The sequence below is a fragment of the Malaya genurostris genome, chromosome 3 (assembly GCF_030247185.1).
Source record: "Malaya genurostris strain Urasoe2022 chromosome 3, Malgen_1.1, whole genome shotgun sequence".
Lineage (NCBI taxonomy): Eukaryota > Metazoa > Arthropoda > Insecta > Diptera > Culicidae > Malaya > Malaya genurostris.
In genome coordinates this window covers 135248305-135270005 of record NC_080572.1, presented here as the reverse complement: position 1 = coordinate 135270005, position 21701 = coordinate 135248305, and the positions used below count along the sequence as shown (strand labels likewise).

Here is a 21701-nt window from a genome sequence, read left to right as displayed (position 1 = left end):
TTCACGTTTTCATCGGTAACAGCCTCTTTTAGACGTCTACTGCGTTCATCGTCTTCGGTGCTCATATGACCAGTACGAAATTTTGCAAACCACTTACGAATTGTTGCTTCGCCCGGTGCAGAGTCTGGATAACACTCATCAAGCCTTTTTTTGGTATCGGCGGCACTTTTTTTCATCAAAAAGTAGTGTTTCATCAACACACGAAATTCCTTTTGTCGTGAATACGACTTACTTTACTATGGGGTGCCTTTCCAAAATTAGCCATATGGAAGAATGGGCAGAACTTAATCGTGAATATCTCGACTTGTATTAATGGTAGCAACATAATTCTTTCACCATTTCATCAAAAATATGATCAGGAATTTAGGATAATATTTTGAACAGTGTGCGATAACCACAAACAACTGAAAAATAATGTTTTCTTAAAATTTGAAAACAACGCGGAAAACTCTTTACTTTCGCTTGGGTTTTTCGCGCAAGGACGACGATTTTGAGGTAGTCAGGCACATACCTTCAACTGAATGCGTATAAAAGGGGGACCGTGGTCGTAAATCGATCATTTCTTTTCGTGCGTTCGGTGGAAGCAGACGTCGTGGGAGTGGAATCATCAACCAGCAGCGCCGGAGAATGCACCTTCTGCGTGGTTAAAACCTCAAACGCTCAGTTCGCATCTCTTATTCGCTTGCTGGCCATCGAGGCGAGAGGACTGGCATCGCGGGAGTTAAACTTTCATCCAGCAGCGCCGGAGAATGCACCTTCTGCGTGTTTAAAACCTCAAACGCTCAGGTCGCATCTATCATTCGCTTGCTGGCCATCAATGCGTGCTGGAACTGGATTCTGGAACTGTATTCCGAAACTGATTTGAGTTTCGAAATTGCAGTTCTAGAATTGAAACTGGATTCTGAGTCTGTTATTGGATCTAAATTTAGGTCTTGAACTCAGGGTCCAGTTCTCTATTCCAGACTTCTATTCGGTTCTTTTTAAAACCATAATAATACTCCTAAAGAATTATGCGGAATTTACTTTACTGTACTTCTATACAATTCTATACTATCTCAATTTGGTCCTTCTGAATGTTAGAAACGAATCCCTACAGCATATTGATAGTTTCTTTCAATAAATTATGCAAATCCGAAATGGTATAATCGACATTAAAATTCTGTATGCGGCTATTTTTATAGCTGTTAGGACCGCCCATTAGTGAAAAAGCTACAAACGAAATCACGTAAAAGAAAGCTCCTAACAAACATTGAATCAGTTTGGATTCTATCGCCAATGCGAGCAGATGTATTTTGTGCCATTTGCAAAGCTAGTTTCGCGATTACGTCACAGCAGCTAGTCATTTGCATTGGTGAAAAAGCAACGGTGGAGAGCATTACACCAAATCAGCCGTTCTAATGGCTCTAAAAGTTTTCTGAAGAACAATTAGGATTTGTTGTTCGCAAATCAAAGGGAAATATCCTCAGTTTAGTGCAAATCTAGAACAGTTTAGTTAGATTTTTGCGCTTTTCGCTGTGTGAAATTCACAGTAATCGAGTCGAGTCGAGTGTTTTTGCGAAAAATGTAGAAAAGGGGAATGCTTGCATAATTCATACAAATGATCAACTAATTGATATTCGGAATTGTTAAAAAACATGTCAGTTGTTTTCGTATTCACGACATCCAGTTATGTCTCTGACATTACCCACCCGCCTTTTTTCCATTTTTTTCACAATAACAAAAGTAGCTTAACTCAAAATGCAATATCTCACAAACTAATAATCAGAAAGCTGTCAAATTTATACACGTATCTTTTGAAGGTTGGTACTAACTGAAAATGGTATGGATTTAATTCTAGTGGCGCCCTCTCATAGAAACGATACGAACTTTTCAGCCGATCTGTTACCGTCGCGTAAACATTGAGAAGTGCGGAATTTGTAATTGTACTGTCTACGACAATCGCTATCTCTGGAAGTGTCACGGAAAGCGCAATCGGAAATTTCATGCAGCCTGCATGGGAACACAAAGAAACCACGAAGAATTATTTGGACCTTCATGGTACCTCTCTGTATTGACTGTCAGCAGGAATTTGCCGAAGAACTGCAAATGAAAAAACTTATCCATCAACAGCAGGAATTGAACCAAACAGTCCATGCCCAAATTGAAGCAAACCATGCTTTATTCGCACAAATAAAAAGCATGAAAGTATCACATGACGCTCTCGACAGCATGGAATCTCTTTTGCTGAAGCTAGAAATGGACATAAAAAGTGTAAACATTACTACATGCAAAGCGGCCAGTAAAGTCATAAATCACATTCCATCACTTTTGAATGAACGTGACGAAACTTTTTTTGCGGACATAAACACCGCCAACAAGCAACTGTCTACTAAGACAGAAGTACACCTTGAATTTTTGGACGACATCAAGGCACTGTGCAATGATGCATTATTGAAGAAAGAGCAAGTCTCTCAAGCATTTATTTATTTATTTATTTATTTTTCGTCAAGCAAATGTAGACTACATATAAATTGTTTACAATGTTCACTTACATACTACGCATTATTTCTACGACATAGCTGAGATTTGATTTGATTTTTTGACATAGTAAGGTCAAGATGTTCGCTGTATTGATTGTAATGGCGCATTATTCGATTGACTGGACTGTATTTTGCATAATTTGTTTTAGCTTGTTTTTCTAAAAATAATTTCCTGGAACGTAGTTGACGGCTAGGTATATAAAAATTTAATTGCGATAATAATGGAGCTGATTGAATGCGTTGAGAAATAATGTCGCTGATAAAATAAAGGATTGCAAAGTCGCGGCGTTCTTTAAGTGTTTGTATATTGATGAGCATGCAGCGTGCTTCATATGATGGTAAAGGGAATGTTGTCCAGTTTAATTTACGAAGTGCATATAAAAGAAATTGTTTTTGAATAGATTCGATACGTTCTTCGTGAATAATATTGTATGGATTCCATACTAGACTGCAATATTCCAAAATAGGTCTGACATATGTAGTGTATAATAATTTAATTGTATATGGGTCCTGAAAGTTATGACTGAAGCGTTTAATAAAGCCCAGCATGCTATTAGCTTTATTGATTATGGTATTGTAGTGTTCAACAAAAGTGAGCTTGGAGTCTAAGATTACGCCTAAATCTCTTACAATTTTACATTTTTCTACAAGTTGATTTCCTAGATGTATGTTTGTGGATATAGTTTCATTTTTCCTACTGAAAGTTATTGAGTTACATTTTTTTACATTGAGTTGGAGTAGACTTTTGCAGCACCAAATGTGGAATAGATTGATTTCGTTCTGGAATATTACAGCGTCGTTGATATTTTTAATTTCCATGAAGAGTTTCATGTCGTCTGCATATATAAGCACTTTCAGATTTTTGAGTATGAAGGAAATGTCGTTTATATGTAAAATGAAAAGGAGAGGCCCTAAGTGAGAACCCTGAGGTACGCCAGAAGTTACATTAATTGGTTCAGACAGAATGTTTTGGAAGCGGACTACCTGTACACGATTCGTTAAGTATGATTTGAGCCATTCAAGAAAAGTATGTTCTATGCCATATTTTTGTAGTTTGTGTAGAAGTAAAGGTATGTCAATACGGTCGAAGGCTTTGCTAAAGTCAGTGTAAAGAGTTTCTACGTAGTTTCCGGCGTCCATTGCATTCAGAGTGAATGTCATAAATTCTAAGAGATTTGTTGTAGTTGAGCGGCCTTTGAAAAAGCCATGTTGTTTGTTTGTTATTACATTTTTAAGTTGATGAAAAAGTTTTTCGTTTACAATTTTTTCAAATAATTTTGGAATGCATGAGATAATGGCTATTCCACGGTAGTTCCGAATGTTAGATTTTGCACCAGATTTAAATATTGGTACAAGAAAAGAAGATTTCCATGCTTTAGGAAAAGTACATTTATTAAGTGATAAGTTAAAAAGTAGTTGTAGTGGTAGTGTAAGTTCTTCAGCAAGATTTTTTAAAAATATTGGTGGTATACTGTCAGGTCCAGGCCCTTTTGAGGCGTCTAAGTTTTTCAGTGCTGTCGAAATGTCATGTTCTGATAGATAGTTTACAGAGATGGAGTTGGAAAATGCTGGTATGAAAGAGAAGTATTCACGGTCACGGTCAGTTTCTGAATAAGATGTATATACTTCTTGGAAAAAATTTGCAAAGTGATTGCAGATTTCTGTACTATTTGTCCCTACATGTTCGTCGAGGTGCATTTGAGATGGAAAATTGTTGCTTTTTAGTTTAGTTTGTGTGTAGTTAAAAAAGTTCTTAGGGCAAGTCTTTATTTCGTTTTCAATTTTGCGGTTGTATTCTTCGTGTGCTGTGTTAATGGCTATTTTGAGCTGATTGCATAGATTTAAGTAATTTTGAAGATGAGCGTCACTTTTTTCTTGTTTGTAAGTTTTGTGTGCTTTTTGTTTCTTATTTTTCAAATGTTTTAATTGTGAATTGAACCATACAGGTAATTTGCTGTTATGATTTTTTCTTCTTCTTTTCATGGGCAAAGTTTCGGCTAATATTTTGTTTATAATGTGATAGAATTTGTTTACTTCGACGTCGACATTTCCTTCTGTACTCAGTATGTTCCGCCAATTTATTATACTTAGTCTACACTTGACTTCTTCAAAGTCAATTTTATTGTATTCCGGCACTTCCTCATATTCCAAGTCGTAGGGAAGGGATGCATTTTGTGTAAATAATGAATATTCAATTGCAGTGTGAAACGCTTCATTTTTCCATAATGGCAGGTTTGATGCGTTCACACAAAAGTCTTCTGTGCAATTTGTGAAAAGAAGGTCTAAATATGCATTTTGTTGATTTTTTACGGAGTTTACTTGATGCAGGCCAAAATTAGAAATTTTGTCGAAAAAGTAATGCAATGTTGCGTTTTCTCCTACGACTGGAAGTAAGATTGATTCATTTTCAATGTCAGAAATGAAGTCCGCATTACGTTGATTGAAGTCGCCAAAAATATGAAGCTTTACTGCAGGTTCCATATTCGAAATAATTGTGTCTAAAGATTGAAAGAATAATTCAAAAGCGAATTTGTTCGCATTTTCGGGTGGGAAGTAGACAGAGCAGTAAATATGTTCTTCTCCCAATATTGAGACTTTGGCCCATACATGCTCAAATTCTTTATATTTAGGAGTAATAATTTCTTCAGAAGTATAGCAAGAGTTTATGGCTATGAGGACTCCACCTCCAGATTTTTTCTGACAGAGAGATAAATTTCGGTCGTGCCGGAATACGTTAAAATTATTTCCAAAGACTTCTTCGCTTCTAACACTTTCATCCCAGCTGCTTTCAGTTCCAAGTATTACGTCGAAAGAGGAGGTTATTAAATTTTGATGAATTTCTTTCATTTTGGCTGGGCTTTTCATGCGGTTGAAATTTTGGCAATAGACCAAAATTTCAGTCACATTTTGTCTATGAAGCGAAGAAGTTTTTGAGAATTCTGGAATACTTACATTACTAATTTCTGTGTCTATTCCTTCGTCAAGGGGCGTCGTTATTTCCGAAAATTCGGCCTTGTAAAATTGTGTTCGGCTTCCCGGATTAGTTGGAGTCGGCGGATGCGTTCACTTGTCAAAAATTTCCCATAAGAGTCCAGGTCGGCCAGCGCTTCCTTAGGTTTCATTCCATATTCCTGATGCACTTCGATGAAGATTCGTAGGAGGTGGTCAGGTGTTGTTGGAAGACCTTCTGATGCTAATAGCATTTTTATACTAGTTGGTGTCATACCCTCGATGCATACTGTAGGTTGTTGATTTTTCATGTACGACAAATACAGACGGATGACGTGCATTATTTTCGGGTCACGAAGTCTTGCTTTCAAGAAGCGTTCGTCGCCATTTGCAGATTGTGAAGTAAGACGTACAATGGGAGGACGCATTGGATCAATTTCGAATTGGCTGTCTGTATTCATGTCCTGTGATATTGCTGAAGAAATGGGATCACTTAGTTGCAAGAAATATACTGTACTCGTAAAAAAATACCAATTTTTCGTGGAACCCTATTAATTTTCCCTTACACTTTCCATGTTCGGGGCACTTATTCCACTCTCTAACCCTCAAAATAACCTTATAATCTATTTTGATTTAACTTCCTTTTTGTAAGTGAACTTACTACAGATCTCCTTCATGATTACCCTGAGTAGTGTAGAAAGTATCTGAGCTTTTAAAAAAAATATCGATTCCCACCTTTGGCACATGTGCCAAACTTGGTGGCGATTAGTTAGGTTGTTTCGTAGTTATGCTGAGACTTAAATACACTCGTTCATAGACACATAAAAATTATTTTTACTTAGTTCTTTGAATTTCCCGGCAAAATGGAACCAGATCCTTTGAAATTATTTAAATAAAATTGCGTTAACTCGAATTAACAATAGCAATACTATCTACTACGACCTTGAAATTCTTGCCACTCTCTTGTTTTACAAAAAATGGAAGGTAAGAATGTATTTTCAAAAACGCCTCCTTTTAGCCTAAATGTCAAATTACATAAATTTCATCATTGACCCCCTCCCCCCATGTTAAGGACACTTGCTACACACTACCCCTCCCCCCCCCTGAAAATGTCCTAATGATCATCTCTGAAGAGCAAGAAGAGCAAATTTGATAGCAATCCGTTCAGTAGTTCCAGAGTTATGCCGTTACAAACATTCCAACCTCTTTTTAGAGGGACGTACTACATCCACTTCATACGAATACCCTTATAATCATATCTAAGTTGGGCAAAAAGTATCTATGGTCTTCAAAATGTATCGATTCTCGTCAAATTAAATAATTTTTTTCATGACCCCTGTTAAAGATACTTACTACGCTCCCTCCCCATAAAAATACCCTTACAAATATCTTTCAACAGAAAAAATCTTCTATGCCAAGTGTGATAGCAATCAGTTCAGTAGTTTCGGAGTTAACATGCCGTTACATCCCCCTTTTTAAAGGCATATATATCATTTCTGAGGTATGGAAAATGTTTGCGTGATCTTCAAAAATTATCCATTCTTGTCAAATTTTATGAATTTTTGATGATACGCTACGAATCCTCCCCTATAAAAATGCCTTTATGACTATTTCTGAAGAGAAAGAAATAATTGTACCAAATTTTATAGCAAATCGAGCAATAGTTCCGGAGTTATGCCGTTACAAACATTACACTCCTTTTTTAGAGGCACTTACTACACTCTCTCCCCACATGATATCCTAAAATCTAAGTTGTGCAAAAAGTGTCTTCAAAAAGTACCGATTATCGTCAAATTAGATGATTTTTTATGACTACCTTTGTTATGGACACTCGCTACGCTCCCTCTCCATGGAAATATTCTTATAACCATCTCTGAGGAGCAAGAAGCACATGTGCCAGGTTTGATAGGAATCCGTTAAGTAGTTTCGAAGTTTTTTTTTTTTTTTTTTTTTTTTTTTTTTTTTTTAACGTATTCCGCTGTGACCGGAACGAAAATAACAGCCTTAAATCTAGCTTTGGAGGAGTTCTAATTGCTGTATCGGATCGCTTCACTAGTATACGTGTACATGTAACTCATGAGTCAACTTTAGAACAGGTTTGTGTCTCGGTTTGTATTGGAAGCCGGAAGTTGCTACTTTGTGCAATATATATTCCACCGGATAAAAGTAGAGATGTTCCTACTGTTGACTCTCATATTGCATCAGTCCAAGAGTTATGCGACAGTGGCTCTACTGACGACATGGTTTTGGTCTGCGGAGATTACAATCAACCACGGTTAATTTGGATATCTGATGATGATAACATCCTTCCTGACAACATATCTCAGCTATCGCCTTCCAGTTCTGCCTTGTTAGATGGAATGGATTTCTTAAATCTAAAGCAGTTCAATCTACATACTAATCACCTAGGGCGTGTGCTCGATTTGGTTTTCGGTTCTGATGAACAGGAACTATGTATTGAGGAATCAGCTGCTCCACTTCTACCCATTGATGCTCACCACCCTCCATTGGTTATTTCGTTCCAACAACCTACTGCAGCACCCTCATTAAGTGTGGGAGTTAGTGAAGTCCAGCCGCTGAACTACCGCAAAATTGATTATTCAAAGTTGGCAGAGTATTTATTCAGCCTTGATTGGCAATCATTATTAGGATCATCTAACGCTGATACAATGGCACTTATGTTTTGTAGTATTTTACAAGACTGGCTTGGAGCTAATCTTCCTGTCACACGTAGACCGATCTCCCCGCCTTGGAGTACGCCACTTTTGCGTTCATTGCGCCGAAAACGAAATGCATGCCAGCGCAAACTTCGCCGTAGACGTTCGACTGTTACTACCCATGATTTTCATGCCGCCAGCACTGCTTATCGGAACCTTAACGCTGTCCTATACAGATCTTATGTTCTGCGAGTTCAAGCAGGCTTGCGACATAATCCTAAAGGCTTTTGGAATTACGTTAACTCTAAACGGAAAACATCAAAAATACCTCCTAATGTCTACTTTGAAGATGTGACTGCATCTTCAACTGCGACCGCTTGTGAATTGTTTGCGAATCACTTTGCCTCTGTTTTCGCTTCCTGCTCTGCAACCGAGTCTGAGTTGACTTCTGCCTTAGCTACTGTACCGCAGAATGTTGCTGATTTGAGTACCTTTTATGTGTCACCGGATATGGTACTTAATGCTATCAAAAAACTTAAAAGCTCGTTCTCTCCTGGTCCAGATGGAATTCCGGCTGTTGTGTACTGCCGCTGTGCTGTCGCTTTAGCTGAACCTCTATCTCAAATTTTCAATCGATCGTTTAGTGAGGCAAGGTTTCCTGAAGTTTGGAAACAATCTTACATGTTTCCAGTATTCAAAAATGGAGACCGACGAAATGTTCAGCAGTACCGTGGAATTGCAAATCTTTCAGCCGGAAGTAAATTATTTGAAATTATCGTCTACCAGTTTATTCTCCGCCAAACCACTAGTTACATTTCACCTGACCAGCATGGATTTATGCCAGGCCGATCCGTTTCAACTAATCTACTGCAATTTGCGTCAACTTGCATTAACCATATAGAAGAGAAAGCACAGGTCGACGTTATATATACTGATTTGAAAGCAGCCTTCGATCGTATCGATCACGAAGTTCTTCTTCGTAAGCTCAGTTTACTTGGCGCCACACACCAGCTAACTACTTGGCTACGATCTTACCTCACCCAAAGAATTATACGTGTTAAATTAGGTTCTTGTGAATCGTCCGCATTCACCAATAGATCAGGTGTGCCACAAGGTAGTAATCTGGGTCCCCTGCTGTTTACTCTCTTTTTCAATGATGTGGCTACGGTTTTGGGTGCTGGATGCAAGCTTATATATGCTGACGATCTCAAGCTCTATCTAGTAGTAAAGTCGATTGAAGACTGCTATCGATTACAAACCGTATTAAATAGTTTCGTGAAGTGGTGTCGCTCCAATCTGCTGATCATTAGCATCGCTAAATGTTCCGTAATGACATTTCATAGGAAGAGCAATCCGATCATCTTCAGTTACAGCATTGATGGTATAAACCTACATAGAGTCAGTGAAATCAGCGATCTCGGCGTTATTTTTGACCACAAACTGAATTTTAACTCTCATATAGCTAACATAACTAAGAAAGCGTATAGGCAACTGGGATTCATTTCAAAAATATCCCGCGACTTTACTGACCCATATTGTTTGAAATCACTTTATTGCTCTTTAGTCAGGCCAATACTTGAGTTTGCATCGCCAGTTTGGAATCCACATCAGCTAACTTGGAGCTTGAAACTTGAAAGAATTCAGAAAAGGTTCATACTATTAGCGCTCAAGAATCTACCATGGCGTGATCCGCAGAACCTTCCACCATACAAAGATCGTTGTCAGCTACTAAACCTTGAATCATTAGAACGTCGTCGTCGTATACAACAAGCCGTAACAGTAGTGAAAATCCTGAATGGTGAAATTGATGTACCCGAACTGCTATCCCGTATAGATCTACGAACCTCTAGGAGAACTCGCGATGTATCGTTACTATCGACAAGATTTCATCGCACAAGTTTTGGATATCACGAGCCAATTACTTCTATGATACGCACTTTTTCACAAGTAGATAGTGTCTTCGAGTTTGGCGACTCATCAGAAAAATTTGCATCCATCATACGCAGACTACAACTTCTGTGATATATTTTATTTTATTTAATTTTTGTATGTATTCTGCTTTTAATCAACGACAATTATATTAGTGTTATGTGTATTATGTCATTATTTTTAGTATAGTTGAAAAGATAGTGGTTTTTATGCCTGTTTGAGAACTATGCCATTGGATGTGTTGGTAAACTCAAATGGGCTTTTTCCCACTCAAATCATTTAGACTGCAATGTCCGATGATTCAAAACAAATAAATAAATAAATAAATCAATAAGTGGACCGATTGTGTAAATTGTAAAAAAAAAAAAAAAAAAAAAAAAAAAAAAAAGTTATGTCATTACAAACATTATACCCCCCTTTTTAATAGCACTTGCTACATCCATCTCCGATCAAATCATAACTACGATAAGGAAAATGTTTCTAAGATCTTTAAAATATATCGATAGTTATATGAATTTTTTCACGACATTACACCCCCCTTTTTAAAGGCACTTGCTACATCCACACCCCATATAATAATATCTAATATTTAAAAAATGTTTCTACGGTCTTGAAAAAGTATCGATTCTCGTCAAATTAGACAAACTTTTTCATGACCCCCTGTTATGAATACTTACTACGCTCCCTCTCCTGTCAAAATATCCTTATGACCTTTTCAGAAGAGCAAGAAGTACCTGTGCCAAGTTTGGTGGCCATCCGTTCAGTAGTTTCGAACGTATGCCATTTTAAACATTACACCCTTCTTTTTAAAGGCACTTGCTAGATCCAGCCCCGTATAGTCATATTTAAGGTATGCAAAATGTTTCTATGGTCTTTAGAAAATATCGATTTTTGTCAAGTTATATGAATTTTTCCATGAGCCCCACTTGTTTATGACACTTGCTACGCTCCCTCCCCTATAATAATACTCCTTAAACCATCTCTGAAATACAAGAAGTACCTGTGCCAAGTTTGGTGGCAATCCGTTCAGTATTTCCGAAGTTATGGCGTTACAAACATACAAACTTACATCCATTTTTATATATATAGATTTACACATAATGCATCCCTTCCCTACGACTTGGAATATGAGGAAGTGCCGGAATACAATAAAATTGACTTTGAAGAAGTCAAGTGTAGACTAAGTTTAAAAAATTGGTGGAACAAACTGACTACAGAAGGAAATGTCGACGTCGAAGTAAACAAATTCTATCACATTATAAACAAAATATTAGCCGAAACTTTGCCCATGAAAAGAAGAAGAAAAAGTCATAACAGCAAATTACCTGTATGGTTCAATTCACAACTGAAAAATTTGAAAAATAGGAAACAAAAAGCACACGAAACTTACAAACAAGAAAAAAGTGACGCTCATCTTCAAAATGACTTAAATCTATGAAATCAACTCAAAACAGTCATTAACACAGCACACGAAGAATACAACCGCAAAATTGAAAACGAAATAAAGACTTACCCTAAGAACTTTTTTAACTACACCAAAACTAAACTAAAAAGCAACAAATTGACCATGATTCTTTCATACCTGCATTTTCCAACCCCATCTCTGTAAACTATCTATCAGAATATGATATTTTGACAGCACTGAAAAACTTAGTCGCCTCAAAAGGGCCTGGACCAGACAGTACCACCAATATTTTTAAAAAAAATTGCTGAAGAACTTACACTACCACTACAACTACTTTTTAACTTATCACTTAATAACCATACTTTTCCTAAAGCATGATAATCTTTCTTCCTTGTACCCATATTTAAATCTGATGCAAAATCTAACATTCGGAACTACCGTAAAATAGTCATTATTTCACGCATTCCAAAATTATTTGAAAAAATTGTAAACGAAAAATTTTTTCAACAACTTAAAAATGTAATAACAAACAAAAACCATGGCTTTTTTAAAGACCGCTCAACTACAACAAATCTCTTAGAATTCATGACATTTACTCTGAATGCAATGGACGCTGGCAACCACGTAGAAACTCTTTACACTGACTTTAGCAAAGCTTTCGACCGTATTGACATACCATTACTTCTACACAAACTACAAAAATATGGCATAAAACATACTCTTCTGGAATGGCTCAAATCATACTTAACGAATTGTGTACAGGTAGTCCGCTTCCAAAACATACTGTCTGAACCAATTAATGTAACTGCTGGCGTACCTCAGGGTTCTCATTTAGGGCCTCTCCTTTTCATTTTACATATAAACGACATTTCCTTCATACTAAAAAATCTGAAAGTGCAAATGGTTTTTTGCTTGCCGGGCGAGAGAAGCTAACATGGTGGTAACCCTAGCAAACCAATCGCTCACCGGTGAACACGCACACAAACGAAGCCATATTTGGCATACAGCATCACACTGCACACATACTTACTCTTACTCTTTCAGTCGTAGACCACGCGGATCTCTGCTGTATACAGGAGGCGTCTCCATTCAACACGGTTCATGGCTGCTCGCCGCCAGCCTCGGTAGCTGCGGAGGGTCCGAAGGTCGTTGTCAATCGTTGAGCGATCCATCTGGCCCGCTGCGCGCCTCTTCTTATACCGGTCGGATCATGATCGAGAATCATTTTAACCGGTTCTCCGACATTCTAACAACATGCCCGGCCCACTATAACCGCCCGACCTTGGCCGTTTGGACGAGGGTTGGTCCTCCCAGCAACTGGTGCAGTTCATGGTTCATTCGCCTTCTCCACGTACCGTCTTCCATCTGAACTCCGCCGAAGATGGCTCGCATCACCTTCCGTTCAAAAACACCTAGTGCGCGTTGATCCTTCGCAAGTATTGTCAAGGACTCGTGTCCGTAGAGGATAACCGGTCTAATCAGCATTTTGTAGATAGTTAACTTCGTACGACGGCGAATTTTGCTCGATCGAAGCGTCCTGCGCAGTCCAAAGTAAGCACGATTTCCTGACAATATGCGTCTCTGAATTTCTCTGGTGGTGTCATTATCGGCAGTGACCAGTGAGCCCAAGTACAAGAACTCGTCGACCATTTCGATTTCATCACCACCAATCAGAACTCGTAATGGGTGGCTGATGTTATCTTCTCTCGAGCCTTTCATGTACTTTGTCTTTGACACATTGTCTAGTCCGATCCGCTTGGCCTCAGCTTTTAGTCCGATGTACGTATCTTCCACCTTATCAAAGTTGCGTACTATTTTGTCAATATCATCAGCGAAACCAAGTAGCTGGACGGACTTTCTTAAAATCGTGCCACTCGTGTCTATCCTCGCTCTTCTTATCACACCTTCCAAAGCAATGTTGAAAAGCAGACACGAAACCTTGCCGTAGCCCTCTGCGAGTTTCGAAGGGACTCGAGTTTATCCCTATACTCGAACAACGCACATCACTCGATCCACCGTAGCATTGACCAATCGTATCAGTTTGTCCGGGAATCCGTAGTCGTGCATGATTTTCCATAACTGTTCTAGCTACTCAAGCGAACATGGTGTGTAGCAGATGGAAGAAAATGACACACCACAACAAATAAACATCCAGCGAGCGACAAGCTGTCTGCTTCGTTGGCGACTGGCGATTGATTATAGCTAAAATTAATATAATAATAAAATATCTACCTACTTATAACTATCCCTAACCTAATGCGTACAAACTTTGAATTATGTGTATTTTAGAGATTGCGCACCTCTCTTCAAATTTTGTGCAGTATTGTTTGATTAAAGCTAAAATTAATATAGTGATAAAATATCTACCTACTTATAACTATCCCTAACCTAATACGTACAAATTTTGAATTATTTGTATTTCAGAGATTGAACACCTCTCTACAAAATTTGTGCAGTATTGTTCGAATTTTTGTTCTAGTATATCCAGGGAGGCCATCGCATGTACTTTAGTGGTCCTTGTCCAAGGGGGTAGATTTAGAATAATCTTTAATATCTTACTTTGAATGCGCTTCACTAAGTTTGTGTGTTCGTGCTCAGCCCCGCCAAACAGGGACTGCGTATTCAATTGCGGGGTAGATGATTTGTTTATAGGTTCTTCAGGCACTGTTTAGATGTTCTACAAATCAGTGTATACAGAGACCTAATGAGTATGCTGCATTTTTGAACGATTTTGTAAACATGTGACCTGAATATCAGATGTCTGTCAAAGGTGAGTCCTAGATAGATAACTTCGTCGGACTATTGAATGACCTCATCACCGAATCGTATTCGGCATTCGTCTGATGGAACAAGTTGTGGAGATCTTGAAACAAGATGACCTGAGTTTTTGCTGCATTGATCACAATTTTCCAGCTTGTAAAATATTCAGTTAGAGCGTCCAGACCTGTTTGTAGTATATTATTCAGAGCATTAATGACACGACCTTTGTATATAATGGCAGTATCATCAGCAAATTGTGACAGAACACCTCCACCCGGAAGAAGTGGGATGTCTGATGTAAAAATGTTGTATAGGATGGGATAGGATACTTCCTTGGGGTACACCAGCAGGAATAGTAAATCTTTCTGAAAGTGCATTATTCAGAGGAACCTGGAATGCTCTATCTGCAAGATAATTTTTGATAATTTTAATAAGATACATGGGAAAATTATACCGATGCAGTTTAAACACCAGGCCATCGTGCCACACATTATCGAATGCCTTTTTAATATCCAATATTGCCATGGCAGTCGTTTTGGACACTGATTTGTTTTGCTGGATGACGTTGTTAACCCTTTCCTTTCCGGAACCCAAACTGTTCTTCCAGTAATATATCCTGTTCATCTGCGAAAGCAAGAATTCGCCTTTGTATTGACTTTTCAAACAGCTTGGATAGGGCAGAGAGTAAGCTGATGGGCCGATAGCTCTTGGAAAAGGAAGGATCTTTCCCCGGTTTCAAAACTGGGATAACTTTAGCATACTACCACTTTGAAGGGAAGTAACCTAGCTCCCAGAACCTGTTAAAAATTTTAGCTAAGAAGGCTCAAATGTTTCTGCTCAATGTTGAATGTGTTGTCGAAACCGGGGGCCTTCATATTTTTGGATTTTTTCACAAAAGCCATCAGCTCATTCGCAGTGACTCTACTTTTCTCAGGAACTAAGCTGTCTGATTGGTTAACCTCAGCTACGCTATCGCTAACGGCTCTTTCATGTGGACTAACAATGTTGAGTCCTAAATTGTGAGAACACACAAACTGCTGGGCAAGCGCATTTGCCTTCTCTACTGGTATGATTAAAGGTATTCTTTTAGCCGCGTCCTGGGGTGACATCAGAGGAGGAATAGGCTTCGGTTTTTTCTTAAGCACCTTCGTTAAGGACCAGAAGGGGAGAATTGTTCAAAGCTTTTGCTGGAAGTTCCTGTTGCGAAGCTCAGATATCCTTTCCTGGATTATCCTAGTTAGGTTGTTATAAGAAGTCTTCTTATCTAGGATGCCAGTTCGTTGATACTGCCTCCGGTAGATATTTCGAAGTCGGATGAGTTTCTTGGTGACACTGTCAATTTGAAGAGAGGAACTCGGCATATGTTGTACTGGAACCGTCCTATCACGAGCGACTGTGATTGAAGCTGGAAGGAAGATAGAACTGCATCGATTTCCATCGGGGAATCTAGTGGCAAATCGATATTAATAAGTTGGTCGATTTGTTGAAATTGGACCCAGTCGATGCGATAATAGTTCATCTTGAATAGGTACTGTTTCTGGTGAAGATCTCAACATCAATATTATTGGAAAGTGGTCGAAAGAGAGCTCGTTGAAGACAACTGGAGATGGATGTTGCTGATGAATATATCCAAAATGGAATGAACTCCCGATCTGTAAAGTCGCGATGGTTGATCCGGAGCTAGGATGTTGTACTGTCCAGCTTCGTAATCTTCGGCAAGTACGAATCCGTTTCAAATTCTGTCTTTTGTTTCCCCACAGTTCATGCCGTGCGTTCAGGTCCCCAGCAATGATGAATTTGTTCTGTCGTCGAGTGAGCATAGCCAGATCTCGCTTCAATGATGTACACGTACCATTTCGAAGATTTATTTGTTTGGGGCAGTACGCTGCAATGAGGATGATGGGTCCCATCGTCGTTGTAATCTCAATTCCGATGGCTTCTATAAGTTGCAATTCAAAGGCTGACAGAAGCATGTGCTGAATGGATCGTTTAATGGCAATGGCAACTCCCCCTCCTCTGGTAGTTGTCCTGTCGAGCCTGTGAATCCTGTAATTGTAAATAAAAATAGAAATTCCAGGTTTACGATGAGTTTCAGTTGACATAGCAATATCGGCATTCTTCTCTTGAAGAAAGTCGGATAATTCAGCAGTTTTGCTCCTGAGTGAGCAAGCATTCGAATATACTACAACCAACTCATTATATTGCATATTCGATTATGAATTTGCCTAAGGCGTTGATTTGATCTAACCGCGTTCTGCAGTTTCGTAGTTTTGTTGTCATCGTTTCAAAAATGACGATCAGTTGTTCAGCAGAGAATAAGTCACCAGAGTTATCCTTTGCTTGTGGTTGATTATTGCCCCACCCAGGAGGGATTTTGGAGGAAGAATCTTTTTGTGATCTAGCGACTGAATCTTTTGGATTACTGCGAGGGAGTGGCGGCAAATTTGGAATATCCGTCTTCGGTGGGAGCCGTGGGAAATAAATTTCATCATTCTGTGGAACATTCTTGTGCGTTGATTGTTTACGGGACGCCTGTTGTCGAATTTTTGTGAACTCAGCACGTTTGGGACACGATTTAATAACAGATCGATGGTCGCCATCACAGTTCACACATTTTACAGCGATGTCATCTAGTAGGCAATCGTTGGTATTGTGTGATTCGGCACATTTCCTGCCCCGACTTTTCATGTGGCAATTCCTCGCTCCATAGCCGTAGTTCAAACAGTTCGTGCACTGTGTGACATCCCGATGTACCGGTTTATACTTTTGCCATTCGATGATAATATGGAATAAAGATTTTATCGTTTTTAGTTGACTCGAGGTGATGGAGCCCTTTTCCAGATGAACCAGGTACAGTTGATCTGGATACTTTTTGTCCGTTTTTGTCGTTTCATTTTAAACACCATCACAGGCTTTAGTCCAGCCTCCGACAGTGCCTGCTTTAGTTCGGCTTCCATCGTGTCGGGTAGTCCTCGAAATACTACCTTCATAGTTTTGTTGGCGGCAATATCGTGTGTGAAGTATTTCGCTTTTGTCTGCTTCAGGTACAATTCCACTGCTTTGTAGTGGTTTAAAGCCGGAACAGTTATTTTGTAACCTTCAGTATATAAACGGATTGTTGCCTGTAGTCCTTTGCTGATCAGCGTGTTGAAATCCGAGCGTTGAGTTGGTGAGAAGCCCTTCAGGTAGAAAGGCGGCATTTTTTCCTTCTTCTGCAGTTCCTCTTCTACATCAACTGGCAGATCTGCGTATTGGTTGTTACTCAGCAAACGATCGTTTACCTGTACATCACTTGGCTTCAGACGCTTAGCTTTCTTTGGATCCTTCTCGGATCTATGGCGCGTTTTACCCATAGCTTGGGTAGGTAGACAGCTGCGAATAAAAGATAAAACAAAATCGAAATTAGTCGTAGTAGGTTATTCGTCTATCCACATCGAGTGTTAGATGACGAATTGACTGGCGATTGATTAAAGCTAAAATTGTTAGATGTCATATATTTATAGATGCCCTTTTGTGGGACCGTTCATAAGATGCAGAAGGGAACGATACTTTTTCTTGCATAACGTGAAAACTCCCTATACCGAATGGGGCAGATCTGATACTATATGAAATTCTAGGTGCAGACCAACGATCGAAACCATCTGCCGTGTACGAAAATTTAATCTGATAGGTCGATTCTAACCAATTTTCAATAGTATGGTATTTAAATACTGAAACGACGTTGTTCTACATGGTTAAGTTAAATGTTTCCGAATCGATTGGTAGTTGAATTATATAAATCCACTAACAGCTCTAACAAAAATTTAGTATATAAATCCACCCACAAATCACTGAGCTACTGGCGTTCAAAATTACCAAAAGTCCAACGCGGCTTGTTTTCTAATTTTTAATTGACACCCGGTCATGTATAGTGAATAGTAAGGCATTTTTAAAGTAAAAACATGAAAAAGTGTATTCTCATGAAACAATTATTTTCTCGATATTGTTTCTCATATTTCGAAAATGACTTCTTTTAGGAAATAGCCCTCTATACACTTTTTCATTGAGCGTGGCTTGGAGAAAAATATTTCAATAAAAATCTACCAAATCTTCAGTTTATTCATATTTTGCAGCATACGACAACTGCCAAACTAACATAGCAGACAGTTCATATGACAAGTAGTGTTAGTGATAAAACTTTTGTTTAGAAAATGCGTTTTAGTCGGTAGGGACACTTAATACTACTTTCTCATTTAAATGAGCTTTATGTGCTACCCACCCGCTCGGTCAAACTGAAAGCATTGAGTAATCCGAGCAAACGAGTAGATTACCGGTTGATAGGTTGGTCGTTGTCTTAAATATATTTCTAACAATGAGCAGATCTTTTGGACGATGAGCTTGGTTCCGTGTTGCTAGTATTAATGTGTTATATGCTAAAATAATAATTAACATTTAGATAACTCATTCTGTTCACACTTTTGTAGAGGTATGAGGTGGGACCATCATCATCATCATCATCATCATCATCATCATCATCATCATCATCATCATCATCATTATCATCATCTTCATTATCATATACAAAGCTGAAGGTTGATGAATGTTTAAGTGTTATGGACAAACTTATTTGAAAAATTGGAAGACAAAATTCTAGTGGTACTATAGAAGAAAAACCTGTTTTAATCCACCTACTGGTGTAATGTTGCCTTTCTTATATTACTCATACTGTTATAAATATGATTGCAGAGTTATAAAAACAACTGTTCATTGAATTGAAACAGGAAAGTATGTTCGAAGTTAATGTCGCAAAATCTACGAATCAAAACATCCTACAGTTCCATAATCGAAAGTAATATCCACAACGAATCCATGGTAAGACCTTATCCTTGGAATCTCTAAGTTTGTGAAAATCGATTTGGCCATCTTGAAGAAAAGTGAGTGAGAACTTTTCGGCAATAAATATGACCACAAGTTGAAATAGTTTTGAATCTAGTTAAAAAGAATGTGGCGGTATAAAATTTTAAACGCTTAACCATCTCTGAGAAAAATAGTCTGAGTTTCATTTAGGAGTATTTCAATACTATTTTCGGCGCTTCCAGAATCGGAAATCGGATCCCAGGATAGCCGGAATTCATTTGATAGGCCGTCTACTAACAATGACTAACGGTTGGAATAGTTTGGAGCCTAGTTTAGAAATCTTTTTACGATTTTTGCTTCGCCGCTTAAAGTCGCGATGTAAATTTTTAACATTCTTCACTTTGTATGGGACCATAAGGATTTTGTTCGAACCTAAGTTTGTGAAAATCGGTTACGCTATATCTGAAGGAAGTGAGTAAGTAATCAGCTCCGGTGTGTGCATCGTTTGTGAAGGCGTGTTAAGTTTTCTTCCTACGAATATATATGGGAGAGAGAGAGATTCGCTAAGTTCGTCGAGTGTTATATGACATTCGGCCCTCCCGCCATCGTTTAAAACTCGGTTTTCACAGTGATTGCATAGCATTTATATATGAGAAAGGCAAAAAAAAGTAGAATTAAAAAAAAATTATAAAAAATGACATGCTTATGGTCTCTGATAAATGATTGATTATCATTTAAAAATCTAAACAGAAAATGAATGCTACTGATGAAAATCTAAACTGTCTACGAATTTTTGCATGTTTGAAATTTTGCACGCTAGGAGCTTGTGTATAGATACAGCGCGCTGCGAACTACATTTGATATCCAGTGCTTCGATGCAAATGATATTTCACACAGATGTTGTGAAAATCATTTTTTGTATTTTAGAATATTCCCTTATCTCTTAGCCCAAACTTTGTATATAACCCCTGAAGTGGGGAACGTAGCTTAGATGGTATGGTATAGAATGTATATAACCCGGAAATACCAACCCTGAGTCTTGCTAACTCGAAAAGGAATAAAAATCAACTTTTCTATCACTTAGCTAAACATGATCGAATGCATACAAATATATTATTTATTTATCTCATTTCAAGAACTTAACAACTAAAGCTTGGCCAGAAACCATGTTGGAGAAAGATACAATTCTGATAATACCTGAGAAAAATGCATCCGAGCTCATTAGTCAGAATAAAAGTACATCATCTCCGGATTCATCGACATCTAGTACAATACCTAACAATTTGTTAACCTGCGGTATGGATCAGCAGACCTAGGATTTACTGCAACGTTCATTTTGCTGTTATGTTCATATTGCGACTACGTATGTTATGTACACCATATGACTACGTATAAACACCGGAAATCGGAAAGAAATGTGTATAAATTATATTATTTATATAAGTTATTTAAATTTCAGAACCAAAAAATCAATTATTAATAGCGTAATTAAAAATTAAACTGATATTTTGTTATTCAATCAAAAAGAAAATCCTAAAATAGTTTACTTGATACTATATGCTCATTTTTCAACGGTAAATAGATGTGCCGAGAAAGAAAATTATAAAGGAATTCTCTACAGGGGTTTTTATGAATATTAGCAGAGTGTATAAACACGATTCAACCTGAGAACAAGTAGATAAAACCACAAAAGCGGGTAATTTGGTTTTCGGAAGGTTTAATAAAGCACAAATTTATCTGTTAATCATATATGATTTGCGTATCCCGCGACAATTCATCTTTTCAGCAGGTGTCGAGTTCACATTTCTTCTCTTATTACACTGGTGGCTGACATTGATGAAAACATTTGGTCGAACCATTAAGGATCAAGAGTAAACCAAGTTTCCTGGTGTTAGAAATTTGTATATTACCTACTTCATGTTAGATACGTATATCATAGATCTACACTCCACACGACAAAAATGAAGATGGTACAATTTCTTGCAGTTGCAATGGGTAGTATGGATATCATGGATATAATCAAAGTTAATTTTAAGTGATTAAGGTAAAGCTTATTTTGTAGCAATAGTCGTAGATCTGGTTCTGAAGACAAAAAGAATATTGTAGAAATGTTGATAAATTTTGCAATGCAATGGCCCAAGGTGAAGGCCAATAATATAAAATTACGCATTCCAGCATGTTGATGTAAGGCCCCTGCTTTGAAAGTATGATTTACGAAATAACATTAAAAATCGTTCCCGTTTCACACTATTCATTTAACTCTATCACAAAAGGCTACAGCAGGATAAGCATGTGAAATCTGCCCCTAAAGAGAATTCATATTGTTATACCACATCCGAAAGGTCATAGACTGGAAACAATTTTCTCAAAGTTTCAACCCTTTAACTATCATATTGCTAGGGTGGTTTAATTGATTTTTATTTTATTCGATTTTTGAAGAAACCGCTCCTCCGAAAAATTTGAAAAAATCAGGTATGTTTAAAGCATTATGGGGAAGGTTCACAATTTTTTGCAAAATTTTTGAAGATGTATTTCTTCCATTAAAAACCCTTCTTAATCCACCTAGTGGTGTGATAATGCCTTTCTCTTCTTTCATAACAGTCTCATGAAAATATGTTTCATACATTTATAAAATAATTTTAGACG

At 37.9% G+C, this 21701-nt stretch overlaps 1 protein-coding gene across 4 annotated transcripts in view; it reads left to right on the top strand.

Annotated features, from left to right (window-relative positions):
• LOC131439381 (probable ubiquitin carboxyl-terminal hydrolase FAF) overlaps positions 1-20555 on the top strand; it is a 466389-nt gene extending 445834 nt beyond the window's left edge. For all 4 annotated transcript variants that reach the window (XM_058610309.1, XM_058610308.1, XM_058610311.1 and 1 more), the window contains one exon: positions 20192-20555. In XM_058610309.1, coding sequence (XP_058466292.1) covers positions 20192-20371 — 180 coding nt within the window. In that variant the 3' untranslated portion in view covers positions 20372-20555. The remainder of the gene's footprint in view (positions 1-20191) is intronic.
• The last annotated feature ends 1146 nt before the right edge of the window (positions 20556-21701 follow it).